The sequence below is a fragment of the Dromiciops gliroides genome, chromosome 2 (assembly GCF_019393635.1).
Source record: "Dromiciops gliroides isolate mDroGli1 chromosome 2, mDroGli1.pri, whole genome shotgun sequence".
NCBI lineage: Eukaryota > Metazoa > Chordata > Mammalia > Microbiotheria > Microbiotheriidae > Dromiciops > Dromiciops gliroides.
The window spans coordinates 484141323-484162985 of record NC_057862.1 but is presented as its reverse complement, the minus strand read 5'-3'; the positions used below and the strand labels follow the sequence as shown (position 1 = coordinate 484162985).

At 35.7% G+C, this 21663-nt stretch overlaps 1 protein-coding gene across 1 annotated transcript in view; it reads left to right on the top strand.

Annotated features, from left to right (window-relative positions):
- STRN (striatin) overlaps window positions 1-21663 on the top strand; it is a 130510-nt gene that overhangs the window by 43553 nt on the left and 65294 nt on the right. Inside the window, 4 exon segments of the mRNA XM_043983057.1 lie at window positions 2029-2107; window positions 6119-6289; window positions 8559-8688; window positions 13498-13633. Of these exon segments, the coding sequence (XP_043838992.1) occupies window positions 2029-2107; window positions 6119-6289; window positions 8559-8688; window positions 13498-13633 (516 nt within the window).

Genomic DNA, 21663 nt, shown 5'->3' with positions numbered 1-21663 from the left:
TGGCTGGAAATGTGGTGATAATGACAACAACAACACTAATAATCATAATAAGAGAGAGAAGAAGAAGATGATGATGATGATTAAGGTATAACAGTCAAGGGTAGAGAATATATCCATTAACATTAGACAGCAACTACCTGTTTTTTTAAATACACACATATATGCATATATATATACATGTGTATATGTACAATATATTATATATATATTTATGCCTATAATATTGGTGATGTGGTGAACTATTAGATCAACTTTCAGAAGTTAAATAGAAAAATCTTCCTTGTTCATCCTTATTTGAGTGATAGAGACAATTAAGGTTAATAGTTTTTTGGTTTCTTTATCAAGAACTACTAAGAAGAAATGGCATTTGTATTAATTTGCTTTATTGAACTATATATAAATTATTGGGAAGAAGTGTCTGCCTTCTCTGTGGTGAAAGGTTATATGTGTGTGGCTATGGCTAATAAATTAGTGGATAGGGGTACATAATGCCTTTTTTAAAAGCATCAATGAAACTTTTTTAAAGGATAGAAGAAAGCAAAAATAAATAGTCAGGGACACCTGACTGAGATGTTTTGCTATTCTCTTGTTAAAGTTTAATTTATACTTTAAAAAATTGCATGTAACAAAAGTTCACAGGTATTTGAGCAGCTAGGTGGCATAGTAAATAAGATGCTGGGCCTGGAATTAGGAATACTGTTCTTCCTGAATTTAAATCTTGTCTCAGAAATTTATTAGTTGTGTGACACTGGGCAAGGCAGTTAACCCTGTTTGCCTCAGTTTCCTCTTGTGTAAAATGTGCTGGAGAAGGAAATGGCAAGCTACTCTAGTATCTTTGCTAAGAAAACCCCAAAAGGAGTCATGAAGAATCAGATGTGACTGAAAAACAACTACCAACAACAAACAACAGGTACTCATATAAGCCTCTTTCATATTCTTTGTGTTTTATGTTTGTTAATAATTGCCTTGATGGAGGCAGCTAGGTGGTGCAGTGGATAGAGCACTGGCCCTGGAGTCAGGAGGGACCTGAGTTCAAATCTGGCCTCAGACACTTGACACTTACTAGCTATGTGACCCTGGGCAAGTCACTTAACCCCAATTGCCTCTCCAAAAAAAAAATTGCCTTGATGATCAAAAAAGAAAATTTTAAAAAATGGTAGTTGCCTAATGTTGAATACAGGTCATAAAGTGGATAAATGTTTCCTCAGGGATCATCTTGAAAGTGATGCTTTTTATTTCAAATTGACAGTTTACTGACATGATGTGTTTGGATTGAAAGCATATGATATTGGTCATCTTTTTCTAATTTGTTTTCCAAATTGGGTTGTCTACTACTAGGCTTTTAATTTGGTGGTTTTTGTCTTGTTGAAAGTAAATTGTCATGGGGAAGCTAGGTGGCACAGTGGATTAAGCACTGGCCCTGGATTCAGGAGGACCTGAGTTCAAATCCCACCTCAGACACTTGACACTTAACTAGCTGTGTGACCCTGGGCAAATCACTTAACCTTCATTGCCCCACAAACCAAAAAAAGAAAAAAGTAAATTGTCAGGCCAGCCAAGCATTTTTTTTTTTTTTTTGCAGGGCAATGGGGGTTAAGTGACTTGCCCAGGATCACACAGCTAGTAAGTGTTAAGTGTCTGAGGCCGGATTTGAACTCAGGTACTCCTGACTCCAGGGCCGGTGCTTTAACCACTGCGCCATCTAGCTGCCCCACCAAGCATTTTTGATACAATTCATGTAATTTGTTTTGGTGAAGTGTTCATTCTGGTGGAAGTAAATCTCTAGTCCAGCTTAAGATAGGGAAGAAGTCTCTTGCAGATCTGCTGCTGTCAGGAGAGTTGAACAACAATAATAAATTTTATATTAGAGTTGAATGATGGAAACCAGGTGTTAAAATAGATTTTACATCTATCTTTAAAAGTATCTTGTTGGTTTATATTCTTGACCTTATAAATTTTACTGTTTATATAGAGACATTCTTTGAAATATAAAAGAAGTCAGTTTTATTGTGATTTAATGTTTTCCAGATGAAGGCAATGAAACAGAGGTGCAACCACAACAAAACAGCCAATTAATGTGGAAACAAGGGAGACAGCTGCTCAGGCAGTAAGTAGTCTATGTTTAATGTTGTAAATTGAGAAAGAGAAGAAACCATTAAAAACTTTCTTGAAATTCTCTTTTGTGTGTGTGTGTGTGTGTGTGTGTGTGTGTGTGTATTTGGATTTAATAATATAAGTTATTAATAATTTAATTCTTATTTGTATTTTAAAACTATGTTTTAAAAGTTGCTATGCCGGGGGCAGCTAGGTGTTGCAGTGGATAAAGCACTGGCCTTGGATTCAGGTCGACCTAAGTTCAAATCCGGCCTCAGACACTTAACACTTACTAGCTGTGTGACCCTGGGCAAGTCATGTAATCCTCATTGCTATGCCAACTTTTATAAAATAAAGTTAATGACTTAGCTCATATGTTCTTTAATTTATATTGAGCTTTTTTTCTGTAGTAGTACTTGTTTTCCTTTAGGTGTTAATTAGTTACTGGGAGTACATATTCCTTCTCCAGAATTAATAGCATTACCAGGAAAAAAAATGTTAAAAATTTTATAATTAATGTATTCCATTTGCAGTGGAGTCAGATAATAGGAAAATTATAGGCAAGGTGAAGGATAAGAATTGACTTAATTGTTTTAAGGAATAATCTTGATATAGAAGAGCAAATTCAACTGGAAGCTAAAGCTTAAGAACCATATTATGAGAAAACCTACAAGACTATTAAAGAGAAAAGTCTAGCAGGATGCTAGTGCTTGAAGTTAATAGTGTTGACTACATTCAGCAAAATACTTTATGCTTGTGTACCAGAATGAATTATAGATGGAAAATAATTATGGTAGATGGTTAGAAGAATGTGAACACATTCTCACTTGAAATATGGATAAAATACTAGTCATGATAATTATAGTAAAATGGGATAGAGATAATGGAATAATTTCAAGGAGGGAGAATAATGGTACCATTGAGTACAAACTTAATGACAAACTGCGTGTGTATGTTCAACCCTCCTTTGTTTCTTATAGGTAAGAGTGAGGTTCATCTGATACTTATGTTCCTCACCTTTACTGTTTTTGTATACTATTCTTTTTTTTTTGTTTGTTTTTTTGGTGAGGCAATTGGGGTTAAGTGACTTGCCCAGGATCATACAGCTAGTAAGTATTAAGTGTCTGAGGCTGGATTTGAACTCAGGTCCTCCTGAATCCAGGGCCGGTGCCTTATCCACTGCACCACCTAGCTGCCCCTTTGTATACTATTCTTACACATTCTAATTATGAGAATTATCAAGTTATACCACTTTTTCCTGGATTTTCTTCAGGAGTGTGTTTTCTCTTCCCTTCTCTCTTTTGTATTTTCTATCATGATGTCCTCAGAACAGAACCTCTCCACCTCCACAACCTCTCTTTTTAAAAAATTTAATTCCCTTAATACCATTTTAAGACATTAAAATTCTGAAGGAAACATTAGTTTCTTTTCTCCCATGAGGATATTTTTGTTTTGTTTTGTTTTGTTTTTTGATGAGGCAATTGGGGTTAAGTGACTTGCCCAGGGTCACACAGCTAATAAGTGTTATGTGTCTGAGGCTGGATTTAAACTCAGGTACTCCTGACTCCAGGGCTGGTGCTCTATCCACTGCGCCACCTAGCTGCCTCTCCCATGAGGATATTAACATATCATCATCATAGAGCTCCTTCTAATTGCTCAAATAAATTTAACTTTTTTCTTAACTTTCATGCATTTATTTTAAAGATGCTACTCAGCTCTCGTCTTTTAATCAGAAATGCTTGAGAATGATCTATTTCATTAAAAATCCATTTCCCCTCTTGTAGGCTTATGCTCAGCTTTTCAGGGTAAGTTATTCTTGGTCGTTAACCTGTATCTTTTGTAATATTGTATTCTAGTTTCTCCTCTCATTTATTATAGAAGTTTCCACATCTTGTATGGTTTTGACTGTCTCTTAATACTTGAACTGTTTCTTTCTACTTGTGTGCAGTATTTTTTTTCTTTAATTTGGGAGCTACAGATTTTGGCTGTGACATTCCTGAGACTTTACTTTTTCAAGTTCCTTTCATGAAATAATTGGGTTCTTTCAATCAACACTTTGTCCTTAGGTTCTAATAGATTGGGACAGTTTTGTGTATATGATTTTTTAAAACATAGTATTCAGGTTTTTTTTTAATCATAATTTTCAGAGAGCCTAGTGATTATTAAATTATTTCTCCTTTACTTGTTTTTTCTGGTGAGTTTTTTATATCAGATTTCTTAGATTTTATTCAGTTTAACATTTTTTGCTTTAATATTACTTGATGTGTTGTGGAACCATTGATTTGTGTTTGGTCTACTCTGTTTTTTAGGGACATACTTGGGTAAGGTTTGCCACTTTGTCCTCTAAGCTACTTATTCTTCAAATTCTGCCAAAGATTTTATTTGTTCATTCATTTTACTTGTTGGCCTTTTTGTCATTCTAGGTATTCAAGTAGTCCTTTTGGAAAAAATCTATTTTTTCCTCTGAGCCTCTGCTTGTAGTTGTAAAATTACTGATGTCTTCTTTGGGGCAAATATTTAGATTTGCAATATACTGCTTGGTATCTCCTTACTTCCTTTTCTTCCTCCCTCCCTCCTTCCTTTCTTCTTTCCCTCTTTTCCTCCTTCCTTTAATTTAGTTCCCTTAGCCTTAGTTTCTGAATTGGAGCTTTGTGTCAAGGCCAAGCTCTGCCCCCTACTGTGCTTTTGGATGTGATAGTTGGCCCTGCTTAGTCCCTTGGGTTCCTATGCTGACCTCCATGTCTAAGGTTAAGTGTACTTAGATTTTTGAGGTTTGTATTGTTGCATTTTTAGGGCTTTCAATGACATAACAAGATAGGGTAGGAGGGACCTTGAAGTTCTTGGGACTAGGGTGTCCTATTTTGAGCACTGCTGCTCTGTGTACTGGTCACTGTCCAGTGCTGCTCCCTGGAGTTTTCAAGGTTTCTACTGTAAACTTTTCTTGTGACCACCCTTCATTCTTTCTGCCTCTGTACCCCAAGTGTTACAGGCAACATATGTCCCTAGTAGTCTCTTTGAATTGGGAAGCTACTCTACTTGTGCTAGTTGGTCTTTCCTTTTCCATTGCCCTTAGGCTTCTGGCTTACCTCTTGTGCATTCCTGGAGTGGACAAAGTTACTTATTATAGCTTCTCTTTGGATTTCTTGATCATTATTTAATTTGGGATGATAGTAGGGATGTGGGGTATCCTGCCTCTTGTTCAGACAGATATCTTCAGTGGAATTTTTGACATCTTTATTATATATTCTTCTTCTTGTAACAAAGTTTTAGATAATGAAATTTTCCCTTGTGATTTATCCACTTAGATATTATTGGGTCTAGGAAACTTTTTGAGGGTTTGTCCCTATTCTTACGTCACTTGCCTTTTAGAGGGGACTTCAGTGATGCTTTACGCTGTAAATATGTAAGGAACTATTGAAGTTTAGAGCTTCATCTCAGGTCCTCAAACAGTAATTCAGTAGTAATAATAATAATAGGTTGTGTTTCTGTAGCACTTTAAGGTTTATAAAGCATTTTCATAACAACTTTGTGGGATAGGTAATACAAGTAGTATTCCCATTTTACAAATGAGAAAACTGAGGGAGAGGAGGGTAAATTACATGTGTATCCATGTTGTTATAAAATTATTGTTAAAGCAAAGATTTCAACTTGGTCTCCTGACACAAAAACTTGTCTTATTTTGTATAACTATCCTACTTCAGCATCTAAAAGATACCTACTATCTTCCCTATCAGTGTAGTAGTGAATGAAGCTATTAGGTATGTTAAGGAACAAAGTCTTGTTATGATAAACGTAATGAATAGTGTATTGTACATATTCTATCTACTACGTTCTTTGATTTTCTCAGTGACCCTAGAGGCTGGTACTGTAAGAGCCAGCCCCATCTGCAGCTGGATGATAGTTTATTAGCATGTTTTGTTAGGATAGTACTATACTGTGTTGGGCTTATTACAAGCAGTGAATTTAAAGATTAGGTTATAATATTGAGATCTTATGAATAATTGTAAAAATCCTCTTTACACAGGTATCTGCAGGAAGTTGGTTACACGGATACCATACTAGATGTAAAATCAAAACGGGTACGAGCCTTGTTGGGTTTTGCAAGTGATGTCACTGAAAGAGAAAATGAGAAAAATCAAGAGTCAGTTATAAATGGAGCAGAAGCTGACATTCATAAAGAAACAGTGATGATTGGGTAAGTGTTTTATCTGTAAAATGTTTAGTTCATATTAAAATAGTCACCTTTTATCTTTATTTTTGTTTGACTTTAAAAATAACTTGGATTTAAAATATATAATAGCAAAACTTCAATTAAAGTTTCCTTTTGTTGAAGAATTGAATTTGTCTTTTCTGATTTAAGTTTGAATGAAGCAGATTGAAATTGATTATTTTTATCAGATCACTTTAAGAATGTTGTTGGTGATTTGAAACTTGCTCAACTGGGATGATTTTAGGTTTCCATTTATATTTCTTTACATTGCTTGAAATTTGAATATTAAATATAGGCTTCAGTATCTTGAAACAGACCTACATATTATTGAGATCTGAATAGAAAAATTTTATTTAAAATTCTCAGGTAGTATATTGAAATTTATTCTAAATGATGGAGGTATTAAATTTCATTGTTTCCAACTCACAAATTGTATAAAATAATTGAAATGGTAAAATTAATATCTAGATATGGAGAGTTTTTTAAAATCCTTTTTTGTTTCTAATAAAACAACATAAAATTCTTCTGTGGTAAAAATGGCTATTTTTCATTTACATAAAAATACTCTGGCTATTTTATCATGATTTTTCTTTTGAGTATTTACTCCAAATTTCCGTTTAGTTGTATATAAAGTTATAAAACATATAGCAAAGTGTTTCATTGTTTTTACTGAAAAACCAATACTATGATCTAGAATTAAAATGAAAAAGTACAAAATCAACGAAGTTATATATTTTTTATTATAATGTCTATGCCTTCAGAAGAGATGTAAGTTGACCTTCATATAGAAATTGCAATGAGGACCTAGTTGTATTTAATTAGCCATGTACATAGGATATAGAGGTAGGCATAAAAATAAGGCTCTTAGAAGTGACCAAAAAAAAAAAGAAAAATACTGTAGTCTATCTGTTTCCTGGGCCTTCACTTTCCTCTTTCAGAAAGAGCAATGTTAAAGACCATTAACATGTTTTCAAGGAAAGGTGCCAGAGTTAGGGATATACATTGTCTCTGCATCCATAGAGCCTTGTAGTCATTAATTATAGTTATATTTTTATTCACACTCCTTCCTCATTTCATATTTAACCTAGAAGAAAAGAATCAAAATCAATTATAGAAACCTCCAAAGAAGGGCATCTCACTTGGCATAGGGCTTTTCATGCTTATCCTTTCTCTTCAGACTGAGATGAAAGTGCCTTTCTAGTTGTTTGTCAGTTCAATATTTTGAATTCTGATAAAAATTTTAATTAGTAGTTTTCTAATGAGATTCATTTGCTCTTTAACATTTAGGCTACCAATAGCTAATGACTTCAATAAGAAAGAAACATTCTGTTTTGCATGTAAAGTTTAAAATTTGCTTAATAAGTTGCATCCTTTACATTTGGGAAACATTTAATAAATTCTTAAACAGAATGCAAGCCTAGTATCTTAAAAGAACTCAGTCATTTCCAAAAAAGTATTGATTTCCTTACCAGTAGATACAAGTCTTGTAATAATAGATTTTTTTGAGTATCATATCAATTTATTACCTCTAAATACGTTTAAATTTACTACCTATGTAGAAGGAAAAGGATTACAAACTGGAGGTTGGGTTTTGCTGCTTATCCTTTTGTTTCTCCCTTTATCTTTTTTTTTCCTCCCAGAGGATACACAAACTTTTTGTTCCTCCTTCTATGCAGAAGGAGAAGGTGGGAAACTTACTGGGGAAAAAAAGTAAAGGACTAAAATGATAAACAGGTTGTAACAAATGAAAAAATTGCCCTCACTTCAGAAAAGCTTCTTTACATGAGACTACAAGAACCTTCCCCCCTTTCACCCCTCAATGTTGGAGCAAATTAGTCCTACAGGAGAAAAAGATATTAATTGAAACTGCTTCAGGAGATACTTAACTCCGTAATTAGACAATCATATTTGCTTCTCAGATGATTATCTGTTGTTAGAGTGAAAGTTTTGTTTTAACATACAATGGCAGTTGAGGCAATGTCATACATAGATATACCTATGTTATTAACATGAAGGAAACGTGACCTCAAAATAATTTGAAAATATAGTAGCCTGCAATAGTTCTTTACTGTACTTTCCCAAATCCATGGCTCCTGGAAATTGTTGATTTATATAGGAAACTCTTTAGTCTATAATTTGGGGTTGTGGAATCATGGCAAATAAGAATAAAATGAGCACTTGAAATGTCATGGATTAATGCTTTCATTGAAGTTTACTTTCTGTTAATTATCTAAGATGTGTATATTTAAACTAGGAAACCAGAGTTAACTGATTCTGCCTCTGTACTGGATACTTTCAAATTCCTTGAAAATGCAGACTTCAGTGATGAAGATGATGAAGATGATATTGATGGGAGAGAGAAAACCATCATTGATACTTCAACGGTGGGTCAAATAAGTCAGAAAATATCAAAGTATCCAGATAACCAAATAAACGAAAAGTAAAAATCATTAATCCGTGACACTTTTTGGCCCTTAAGTTTTTTCTGTAAACTATACAAAATTTCCTTGAAATGATTTTAACTAGTATAGATCTTAAACTCAGTATAGTAACTTTCCTTTGGAAAAATTTCAATTTATTTCAGTATTATCAATCATCAAGTATTCAATTCAACATCAGAACCTTCCTAGATGACTAGTGTTAACTATTACATTATTGTGATAATGTTGTGTCACTGGTTGTAACACAGCAGAAGCCATGGTACCTGATGGAGATACATACCATCTGTTCAAGTGTAAGCCCATATATAATATTTTATCTTTTCTAGGGAGCCCTTCCTCTCTTGAACACTTTAAAGCAGGGGTTCTTAACTCAAGATAAATAAACATTGATTTAAGAGGATCTGTGAACCTTGATGGGGAAATTTTTAAAATTTTCACTACCCTCTAACTGAAATTTAGCATTTGCTTAAAAGCATTCTGATGGGGGCAGCTAGGTGGCGCAGTGGATAGAGCACCGGCCCTGGAGTCAGGAGTACCTGAGTTCAAATCCGGCCTCAGACACTTAACACTTACTAGCTGTGTGACCCTGGGCAAGTCACTTAACCCCAATTGCCTCACTAAAATTAAAAAAAAAAAAAAGCATTCTGAGAAGTCAATAGGCTTCACCAGACCGCAAGGGAATCCATGACACAAAATGTCTTAAGAAGTTCTGTCATAAGGCAGTTATTTCAGAATTGCTCAAAGAGTTTCTGTGTAGTTTTTGCTGGTAAGTAGCCTTTGCCAGTTTCCTGGTGTAAGCCCAGAGACAAATGACAATGATGTCAACAGTGAGAATGATCCTAGCATTGCAATATATAAAAACTTGACATTAATCAAAGCTCTAACTGGATGAAGGTTGATATTTCATGGGTTACTCTTAGTCTCAGTGTGTCCATTGATTCTGGTGTGTTGCAGCAATTCCTGTCATGCTAGTCACTCTGTGTGACTATATACATGGTCTACAGTTATTATCTCTTGTTCATTTCTTTTTTTCTCAGACTAGATTTTAAATTCCCTTAAGGCAGAAAACATGTCTTTTTATACCTCATTACTTATCTCACTTTTCCATTCTCACAGTTGGGTTTCAGTACCAATATTGTTACAGAATCACAGAATTTCATAATTGGAAGGGATATTAGCATATAGTCCATCCTTCCTACCTTGATAAATAATACTCATTTGCAACATTCAGACAAGTGGTTTTCTATTCTTTTCTTAAAGACCCTTAATAAGCACAGGGAACTTACCACCCCAAACTGAGCTGGTATAGCCATTTACCCAAATAAAAATAAAACAAGTTTTATTGTTTGAATAATAGGTACATTTAATTCAGTTTAATAAACAATAAGATCTTGAATCAATAAAAAATATTTATTGAATGTCTACCATATTCTAGGCACTGTGCTAGCATGGATACAAGTACAAAGAATGAAGCATTGTATTTATCTGAGTAAGTTACCTTTGAGGATAGGGACTGATTAGTTTTTGTTTTCCCAAGTGCCTTACACATAGTAGGCACTTAAATGTTTGCTCAATTGAAATGAATTGCAAGGCATTATGTTTAGCTTATGTATACAAAGTACAAAGATAGAAACTACACAGACCCTATTGGTTAGTGGCTTGAAGTATTCCACTTAAAAGGTAAAGAGAGGCAAGAATTGAATATAAAGAAACTGTGACAGAAGGAAGAGTATGATAAGTATAAGAGAGGTCCAGGGAACATGCTTTGAGAAATTTGAAGAGAGAATGTTCACTTGTGATTGAGAGACAGGGGTATGGAACAACTTTAGGGAGGATCTGAGACCCGAGTTGGGCACTGAAGGAAGGGAGTGTTCTTCTGTAAATAGAAAATCGAAAGGAGGAGAGTTGAAAAGGGATCTCCTTAGTTGTGGAGGATGGTATAAGCAAAAGTGCATACACAGGAGAATACCATTTGAAAAGTGGGGAAGGAAAGAGTCCTGTCTGGTTAAAAGTGTAGTCTGTGTGAAGGAATGTATATGATATGGTAGAAGAGGTAGATTTGAGACAAATTGTGGAACACCTTGAATGTCAGAATCAGGACATTATGCTGAAATGACTAACCAGTTCAAGGAATAGTGATTAGTAAATCCCTATCATCTTGGAGGGAGGTTTGTAGTAACTCTACAGTGCTTTTAGTGCTGTGCCCCCTTTTTTTTCCACATACGGTTTTGTTTTAGTGGGCTCAACATTCTGATAGAACTTTGGTCAAGTTGGTTCCGTTAAAAACTACTGATTTTATTAATTAAAATCTTAAAACTGCCACGAAACATGGTGCACAAAACACTTTTTTCCTGAAGCTCCTAAGGTACATTGAAATAATTAATTTGCTTTTTGCTTTTAAACCAAAATGGCTGATTGAGACAAATAACTTCTAAAATCCTTCCTTCCACTGGGATTGAGGCTGGGATAGCAAGTATAAAGAATGTTCATTTAGCGTTTGGAGATTTCTGGGCAGATTTTGTGACCTTTAGAGCTCCAAGCAGCCTTCTTGTCAACTGATTTTACAATACCAATTGCAACAGTTTGTAGAGCAAATGATCCACTAATTTTGTCGCCTTACTAATGACTTAGATGGGGACATAGAAATATCCCTTTGGCACAGAGGTGTGAGGGATTAGTTACACATTTCATGGCAGAATCAAGCCTTATAGATATCTTGTTTGGTTAGTTTTACCCATTATTCTTACACTAATCATATATTTAGGTTCCAAAGATAAACCATACAATTATAGGATGAGGAGACATGGATTGATAGAAGTTCAAATTTAAAAAAAACAAAACAAAACTTGGGAGTTTTAAATAGACCATTAACTTAAGATGAAACAAATGCGCTACTAAAAATGGTAATTAAGTCTTGGACATATTATAAAACAAGAAATAAAATTAAATTGTGCTTTGTTTCTCTAGGTATCAGGACTAGAGTAATGGGTGAATTTCAGTGTGGAGTTAGATTTCTTTGTAGTAACTTTGTAATGGTTAAACCTGACCAGAAAGGGAATGAGTTGTTTTATAAGAGTTCTTCTTGTTACTGAAAATCTTCAAACAGAAACTCAGTGACCATGTTAGGAATTAATTGGGAATAAAATAGATTTCTTCCCATATCCTTTCAAAGTGTTTGAGTTTTAGGGAGGATGACAAGTAGTTTTTGAGGATAATATCACTATGCCCTCCCAGAAAATGTCCCACTAATTGATGTAATATTGCATTTTCTATTATAATGCCACTTCATATTTGTATAGTGCTTTTTACTTTTTCATCAGATTTGGGCATTTATTTTATATAGCATAGCAGCCTTGTAATATAATTTGAACATGTGTTCTCATCTCTTTTATAATTCAGAAATCTGAAACCTAGAGAAATTGTAATACTCTTAAATCCATGTTAACCAGTGGTAGAGATCCAACTGTTTTTTTTTAATAGTTTAATATCAAAACTTTAAGCTTAGTTTCAGTCTTTCAACTAAATTTGGATCTCCATAAAGGATTTCAGTAGGATCTAGCAATGAAATGATAAAGATTTTATTAGATGAGTTGTCAGTCTTTGTCTACAAAGTCAGGCCTCTTCCTCAAAATTCAAAGGTTCAGGAAGCCAAATGAATAGAAAAGTTGGTTGTAGTTACCCTGCAATTTAAATAACAAGAGTCTGGAAATGTAAAGGTGAGGGAGGAATAATAGAAACAATTGAAAATTTTAAGTATGGAATTCCATGAGTCTATAGGGACAAGCTCCTAAAGGTAATTTCTATTCATTTGAAATCATAAGGGAATAGTATATTAGAAGTAAAACCTATCACATTAGCAGACCGTGAAAGATGGGATATTTTATGAAGGTCTTCTGTTAATACAGTTAGCATGTGCAAAGTGTAAAACAGCTCAGTAATGAAATGTAAGGCCCAATTATTCCAATATAAGGATAGGGATAGTTACTAGACTGGGATTCATTGGAATAGGCAACTTACATATGAAGAAACTCCTTCTACTTATACAGATTAGTACCTTCTATGCAACTTATAGTCTTAGGAAATTGCCTAAAATGGAGGTGTCAAACTTGCTGGCCAAGCAAAACTCCTGAAAGCGTCAGGAACCAAATTAAAATATAATTGGGAAATGTTTAACAACAAAAAAAATAAAAATACTATACAACACAAATAATGTCAGTTTATGGTTTTTTAGTCAATATGTGGTCTGCAGCGATCCATTTCTATTTGAGTTTGACAGGCCTGGCCTAGAGCAGTGCAAGGTTAACTGTCTTAACCAGGGTCACACACACTAGGTACATGGCAATGACTGAATTTGAATTCTGAGCTTCTTGGTTCTGTGAGAAGCTCTTTATCCAGTGTATCACACTGCATCTCAATTCTAATACAGTTTTATACAAAACATCTCTCAAATTTCTATTGATCTATTAAATTAGAAATGGGTCATCTTCTAGTGACCCTGTTTTCTGATATAGCTGCAAAATCTAATGGGAAATAAACTTGAATGACTACTTTGAAATATATAATACCTGTATTGTTATAAATCTCTTTGGATTGACTATTATGTTCAGACTATAGTAAACAATTAGAATGCACATTTTTAAGGGGAAAATAGAGTTTTACAAAGTAGTGATTTAAATCAGGATTTGATCTACTTGATTTTAAACATATATACCTTATGTACTAGTATTTTAATTTAATATGTTTTTTCATTAGATTGTTAGGAAGAGAGTCTTATCTGATAGCAGTGAAGATCGAGATACAAAAGAAGCTCTAAAGGAGTTTGATTTCTTGGTTGCACCAGATGAAGGAGATGGAGAATCTAGAAGTGCAGGTGATGGAACAGAATGGGGTAAGGAAGTTTAATGATTGCCACTGGGGAACGTAAGAATCAGTAAAAGGGATATTTTACCTAGAATTCAGCCTCTCTCAATGACTCTTATTATATTGATAACCTATGAATTTTTTACTGTTAACTGTGTCCAGAGCTTTTTAACAACCTCCTCTATATTTAAAATGCAAGTAAAAAAATTTAATGTGACATAGAAACTTTTAAAGAATTTTATATTTTCTATGGTATTTCTAATTCAAGATTTTGTATTAATTTAGTATAATAACATAGTAGAGAATTTTAGAGTTCTCTTTTGCTCTTGCTTTTGGAAAGAAATGCAAGTCAGAAAGCTGTGGCTATTCATCTCTTCTATTCAGATCAGTGACTGAACCAAGATATAGAACTATTCTTGTACAATTTTATCTTAACTGGTATAAATATTTTAAAAAGTCAAATAACAACATAAGAACAGTCATTTTTTTAGGGTTTGGGGATGAGAATAACAGTAAGTAGACCAGTACTAATAGACCCTAAAGCAGAAGAGTAATGTATAGGGCCATTAGAGAGGTAAGTTAGGATTGCTTTGTGAAGAGTTTTAAATGCCTAACAGGATTTTATTTTTGATCCTAGAGTCAGTAGGGAACCACTAGGGTTTACCAAGTACTGACAGTGATATGTTCTGGTCTTAACACCTTGGTGGTGTTGAGGATGGATTAGAGCTGAGAGAGGAAAATCTAGGCAAGAAGTAGTAAGGGTTTGAAATAAGGTAGCAGCTGTATTGTGATGAGAAGAGGTGTTTACAAGAGATGTTTCTTATGAATATAGAAATGACAAGATTTTGTTAACTGATCAGATATGTCAGGCGAGTAAAAGGAATTAAAAGTGACACCAAGGTTGTGAGCCTAGGTGGCTAGAAGTATGTTTTGGGTTTTGTGGGGGGTTTTTTTGTTTTGCTTTTTTCAACAAAAATAACAACGTTTGGAAGAGGGCTGGGATATGGAACATCCAAATTGAAATATCTATTAGGCAGTTAGTGATGTGGAACTAGAGTTCAAGAGAAAAGCTAGAACTAAATAAATAGAACTGGGAGTCATCTGTTTAGTGATGATATTGACCCCAAAGAAGCTAATGAAGTAACCAAGGGAAAGAGAAACAGAGGCCTGGAAAAGAACCTTATTGTATATTCACAATTAATGGGTATGATGTGGATAACGAATCAGCGAAAAAGACCGAGAAGATAGGAGGAGATAGGGAGGAGAACCAAAAAAAAGAGAAGTGTTATGAAACCCAGAGAAGGAATATTCAGGAAGAAAGGGTAGTCAACAGTGTTAGTTGCTACAGAAAGGTCAGAAAGGATGAGAAATTGGAAAAGGCCATGAGATTTGGCAGTTAGATGATGAGTGATTTTGGAAAGATCACTTTCTGTGATGTGGTTGGAGACCAGATTGCTGACTTTTCTGAATGAGCTCCAAATAGATAAGTGACCTAGATATAAAATAGCACATCACAAACAAATTAGAGGAACAAGGAAGAAATTATCTTTCAGATGTGTGGCTAGGAAAAGAGTTCATAACTAAACAAGGGTTAGAGAGGATTACAGAAGATAAAATGGACAGTTTTGATACCATTGTAAAGCCTACAATTCTAACTGTGATGTCTAAAAAATCTAATGTGTGGTCACCTTAAATTAGAAGCTTTAGCTCCAGTCTTTGAGCATTAGGCATTTATTAAGGTATATTAGGGGTTAGCAAAGAGAGAGAGAGAAGAAAAACAGCCTTCATCTAGCTATTCAAGAGAGAGAGTGTCCTTGCCGCCAACAGCCGGTTGCTGAACAAAAAGATCCAGATCCTTAGCTGCTTCTCCCAGAAGCCCCCTGTGAAACAGGAAGCAGGGCCATCCTCACACACAGCTCCAAGCTAATTGGCTGATAGCATTGATAGACAAAACTAACAGGGAGCAGCTTCTGGACATTAAATCACATGTTTTCTTTTCAGGGAGGTGCTCTGATTCTCACAATGTCCCTCTCAGCAGGGTGGTGGCACTCCAATTCTCATACCATGTATGTGTTTATGCAAGGAAATCTAACATAGCTAAGATTAGAAGGGAAAGAGGTAACCCACCCCTCCACCTCCCAATATCTATATCTTTGCAGTAGGTCTAATTTCCAAGCTACATAAGGAACTTATTCAAATTTATAAGATAAGAGACATTCCCCAGTTGATAAATGGCCAATGGATATGAATATTTAGTTCTCAAGGGAAGAAATTCAAACCATTTATAATCCTATGAAAAAATGCTCAGTTAGAGAAATGCAAATTAAAGCAACTCTAAGGTTCAACCTCAACACCCATCAGTTGGCAAAGCTGACCATAAAAGTAAAAGGAAAAATGGAGGGGCTATGGGAAAACATACATTGATAGAACTCTGAATTAGTCCAGCCATTCTAGAAAGCAGCTTGAATTATGCCAAAAATTACTGATTTGTGCATATCCACTGTCTCATAATAACACTATTGGATATATACTTCAGAAGGTTAAAGAAGAAAAGGTTCCAAATGTATAAATTTATTTATAGTAGCCTTTTTTTGTGGTGTTAAATAATTAGAAATTGAGGGGTTTCCCATCATTTGGGGAATGGCTGAATGTGATAGAATACTATTGTGCTATAAGAAATGGAGAGTTTCAAAGAGACATGTGAAGACTTTAAATAGTCAGTAAACATTTAATAAGTTATATGCCAGACACTATACTAAGTACTATGGATATAAAAAGACAAAAGACAGTCCCTGCCCTCAAGGAGCTCACAGATGAATGGGCGAAACAACAAGCAAACAAATATGCTCAATACGTTTATACAAGATAAATAGGAAATAATTAAAAGAGGGAATGCACTAGAATTAAGAGGGGTTGGGACAGGCTTCCTAAGAAGCTAAGAAGACAAGATTTTAGTTTGAACTTAAAGGAAACCGGGAGAGCCAATGAGCAGAAATGAGGAGAGAAAGTATTCCAGGCATGGGGGTCACCCAGAGGAAATGACTGGAGCTGAGAGATCAATGATCTTTTCATTGAATAGCAAGGAGGCTAGTGTCACTGGATCAAAGACTGGCAGGGACTGCTGTGAAAGAAGACTGGAAAGGTAGGTGGGGAATGGATTGTGAAGGGTTTTGAATGCCAGACAGAGAAGTGAGAATTTTGTATTTGATCCTAGTGCTTGGGTCTGCACTTTAGGAATATCACTTTATTGGCTGAATGGAAGATGGGTTGGAGTAGAGAGAGAGAGATATGTGGCAGACAGACCCACCAGCAGACTATTGCAATAATCCAGGCGTGAGGTTATGAAGACCTGAACTAGAGTGGTGGCAGTGTCAGAAGAGAGATGTGATGGTTTTGACAGATGAAACAAAAGTGAAATTGACAGACCCTGGCAACCAATTGACTATGAGGGGAAGGATGAAAGAGAATGAGGAGATGAGGATGACATCTAGGTTGTGAGCCTGAGGGACTGGGAGGATGGTGTTGCCTTTAATAATAGGGTAGTTCAAAGTAGGGGGGAGGGGAAAGAGAATGAATTCTGTTTTGAACTTGCTGAGTGAGATATCAATTGGACATCTGATTTGAGATGTCCAAATGGCAGTTAGAGATGTGAGATTGGAGATGAACAAAGAGGATAGGTCGATTTGAGAATTATCAGCATGGAGATGGTTATTAAATCCATGGGAGCTGATGAGATCACTGACTGAAGGAGTATAGAGTGAGAAGAGAAGAGGACTCAGGAAAGATCTCTTTGGGACATCAGGACTTAGAGGGCATGATTTGGATGAAGATCTGGCCAGGGAGACTGAGAAGGGGTAAGCTGATATGATAGGTAGGAGGAGAACAAGAGAGAGTGGTGTCCAGAGAACCTATGGTATCAAGGAGAAGAGGATGATCAATAGTTGTCCATAATTGGAGTTGAGGAGTCATTTTAAAGTTGTCTGGAGGGAAATGTTGGGAGAGCTCAGCTGAGTACTTTCTCTTCTCTGCCATCTTGGCTGTCTCTCTATGATCTTTCTTTCTTTCTTTTTTTTTTTTTTTTTGGTGGGGGCAATGAGGGTTAAGTGACTTGCCCAGGGTCATACAGCTAGTAATTGTCAAGTGTCTGAGGCCAGATTTGAACTCAGATCCTCCTGAATCTAGGGCTGGAGCTTTATCTGCTTTGCCACCTAGCTGCCCCCTCCATGATCTCTTAATTGCCAAATCCAAGGACCTTTTCTCAATACTTTCTTCTCAACTCCTGTTATGCAGTGGCAGAGCCAACAAAAGGCCAGAGTGAGACATTTTTCCAGTCCAAGACAATTTAGATGTTGGAAAGAGATATTTGTGACATGAGGGAAGGAGGCTTGCCTGGAGCCCACATGGATTAAAAAATCCTGTGGAAATATGGGGGATACTCACTAACTGGGGAATGACTGAACAAGTTGTGGTATAGGATTGTGGTAGAATATTTTTATACTATAAGCAATGACCAGCAGGATGGCTTCAGAAAAAACCTGGAGAAACTTCTATGAACTCATGCTAAATGAATTGAGCAGAACCAGGAGAACATTGTATATAGTAACAACAGTACTGTAAAAGATTTAACTCTTCTGATCAAGACAATGTTCCAAAATAATGCAGAAGAACAGGTGATGAAAAATGCTATCCACCTCCAGAGAGAGAACTATTAAACTTCTGAGTGCAGATTAAAGTATCCTTTTTTTACTTAATTTTTATTGTTTCATTTGGTTTGTGTTTTCTGTAGCAAGATGACTAGTATGGAAATGTTTTGTAAGACTTGACATATTTAATTGATATCAAATTGCTTTCCTTCTCAGGGCAGCAAGGTGGGAAGAAGGGAGAGAATTTGGAAGTCTAAATTTAAAAAAATGATTGTTAAAATTTTTTATGGGTTATGAGAAATATTTAACAAAATAAATAAAAGTAATTTAGAAATAAGAGGAAACAGAGCTCAGAAATTATGAGTTGGCCAGGGGCATATAGCTAGTAAAGTACATGGCTAGGTTTTAAACATGATATTCTTTCTACTCTACCTCATTGTTTCTGTCATATGACAAACTTCTTGAAAACAAAGACCATACCATATTTCTTTCTTTCTTTTTTTTTAAATCACTGACACACATACTCTCACTTTAAGGATTTGTAAATCTTATTTCTGTAGAAGCTTTTTATTTACTTCTAGACATAATATCAGAAATTTGCAAAGCTGCTTTTAAGTAATATGTAGAACCTTCAGGTAGAATTATGTGAACTAATAACTATACTAATAGCTAGCATTATCATCATGATTTAAAGTTTGAAAAGCATTTTATAAATATTATCTCTGTATTCTCACAATAATCTTGGGAGGTAGGGGCTATTATTAATTGCATTTTGTTGATGAGACAACTCAGGCTAAGGAAGGTTAAATGATGAGGTTGGATTCGAACTTAACTAGACCAACAAGTTAGACTTTTCAAAGATATAAATAAGTGAGAAAGAATATAGCCCTTGATCCTGAGAATTTTTTTTAGCTCAAATGCTGAAATAGGTTTGTGATCTTGTTTACATGAATGTTTCTTTTAGCAATACAGATCATAGTTGACTGTTGTTAAGGGCTAAAATTCTAGCTAAACTGTCTAAAATATCTAATGAGTGGTCGCCAATAAATTATAAGCTTTAGCAAGAGTTAGACTTTTAAGCATTTATTAAGGAGAATAAGAATTTGGTAAAGAGAGAGAAAAAGGCCTAGATTTCTATCTATTAAAGGGAGAGCACATTTCTAGCTCCCTTCTCCACCAGAGTCCAGAGGAAAAGAGAGCGAGACTGAGCGCCAGTCTCTTCCTTCCTCCTCCCACTAGCCCGCGTCACTTCCTGACTCCTGGTCTTGCCCTCAAAGACCTTCCCTTCATGGGCAGAACTCTTCTACAGTAAGTATCCAGCAGGTGGCGTTATTCCAATCGTTACACTGTCTTCTATGATCTGCTCCATGTCTTCCCTTAAATTTGGTCTAGGAGTTCCATACAATATTTTAGGACCTTTTGAGTATTCTCTTGACATCACAAAGATATACACAAAAGAGATAGACTGTGCATTGGCTATTCCTTGCTCTCACTGTGTGGTCAGTATGATCTTTTTTATGTCATACTTTTTTTTCATGGCATCTTGTACTTTGGTTCTTCTTCATACTTCCTTATTTGATTTGTGTTGCTTCCTGCTCACATTCACCATTTGCCCCTATGTTGCCTTACAAGTGGTTGTTCTATTTTAAAAATAACTTTTCTAGCAGAGGGCCATATGCAGACTTCCACAGGGCAATATGTCACCATATGGTGGGTGATCAATGCTCCCAGAGCAGGAAGTTTAGAAGTGTTGGAAAGAAACTTACAGGAAGACAAGAGAACACAAAGTAAGTTATAAAAAAAAATTGCCAGGGAGAAATAGTGGGAAAAGCCTGAGGTAGATGAAGGGTACCTAATCCTAGCATTCTGAGCCTTTGGGTTATAAGAAGCAGTGCTATGTAGATGAGTTTGCATGGTCCTGTATGGATAAAGAAGATGAGAGCCCATTGGACTTTATTCAGAGAAGTTTCATTAACAGTCTGGTTTTCATATCAATAAATTCATTTTCTCCTGTGCTGGTGTTGTCGATGTTACCTTGACATCCTCCCTGCTATGCCAATGAACCAGAATAGGGAACAGAAGTAAGAGGCCTCACAGCTTCTGGGAACAAGAGACAATAGAAGAAGATGATTTGTGGAAACATGATAAGAGTATCTGCTGCTTAGTTTAATACATTGTGTTTTTTTGGGGGGGTTTTGTTTTGTTTTGCAAGGCAATGGGGGTTAAGTGACTTGCCCAGGGTCACACAGCTGGTAAGTGTCAAGTGTCTGAGGCCAGATTTGAACTCAGGTACTCCTGAATCCAGGGCCGGTGCTTTATCCACTGTGCCACCTAGCCGCCCCTAGTTTAATACATTGTTAATTACCTTCCATTCTTTTTAAAATAAATGTTCCTCTGCCTTAAAAAAGAATGAGAGAAATCATTGCTAACTTTGAAGAGAGTAAATCCAGACTATAAATTAAGAAGGGAGTTAAGAAGGGAGCAAAAGGAGAGGAAGTGGAGGCAGCTACTACAGGTCAGAGCTTCTTAAACTTTTTCAACTCATAATCCCTTTTTGCCTGAGAAATTTTTATCCAACCCTGGGTATAGAGGCATATAAAATAGGTGTTTTACTGTTGTTAGCAACTTTTGTTCTTTTTTTTTTTTTTTTAAGGGCAATGAGGGTTAAGTGACTTGCCCAGGGTCACACAGCTAGTGTCAAGTGTTTGAGGTTGGATTTTAATTCAGGTCCTCCTGAATCCAGGGCTAGTGCTTTATCCACTGCGCCACCTAGCTGCCCCCTGTTAGCAACTTTTAACGTTGCTAAATTTTTCACGACCCCATATGGACTGGCAACCCACAGTTTAAGAAGCCAGGCTGTAGACAAGCTTTTCATATATAGCCACAAAAGGCAGAAGAGATATAGGATGATAAGAGGAGGATGAAAATATCAAGTGAATATTTTGAGGATGAAGGAGATGGGCATGTTTGTAGGCATGTAGCAGAGAAGGAATTAGGAGTCAGTAGATAGAAACTGAAGAAGTAACAGAGGGGAGATTGTAGAGGGATGACCTGTTGGAGGAGACATGAGGGTGTGATATCTCTTGTGCAGATAGATTGGTTCACCTTAATAAGGAGTAAAGCCACTTCTTCATGTGAGATGGTGTTGAAGGAGGAAATAATAGAAGAAAGTATATAAGTGATATGAGATGAGGAAGAGAAGTGAATAGAGAGTTCTTAGTGAATGGCCTCAACTTGAGCTGAGAGGGTTTGGGAGGAAGGGAGTCAGGGGAAATTTGAAGAGGAATGAAAAAGTTTGGAAGAGCTGCTGTGGAGAATGGGATAGTAAATTGATAAAGGAAGTGTAGTAGTATTGCCTATCAGTAGTGAGGGCCTATTTGAAATTGAGTAATGGACCTAGATAGTGTGATTTTTC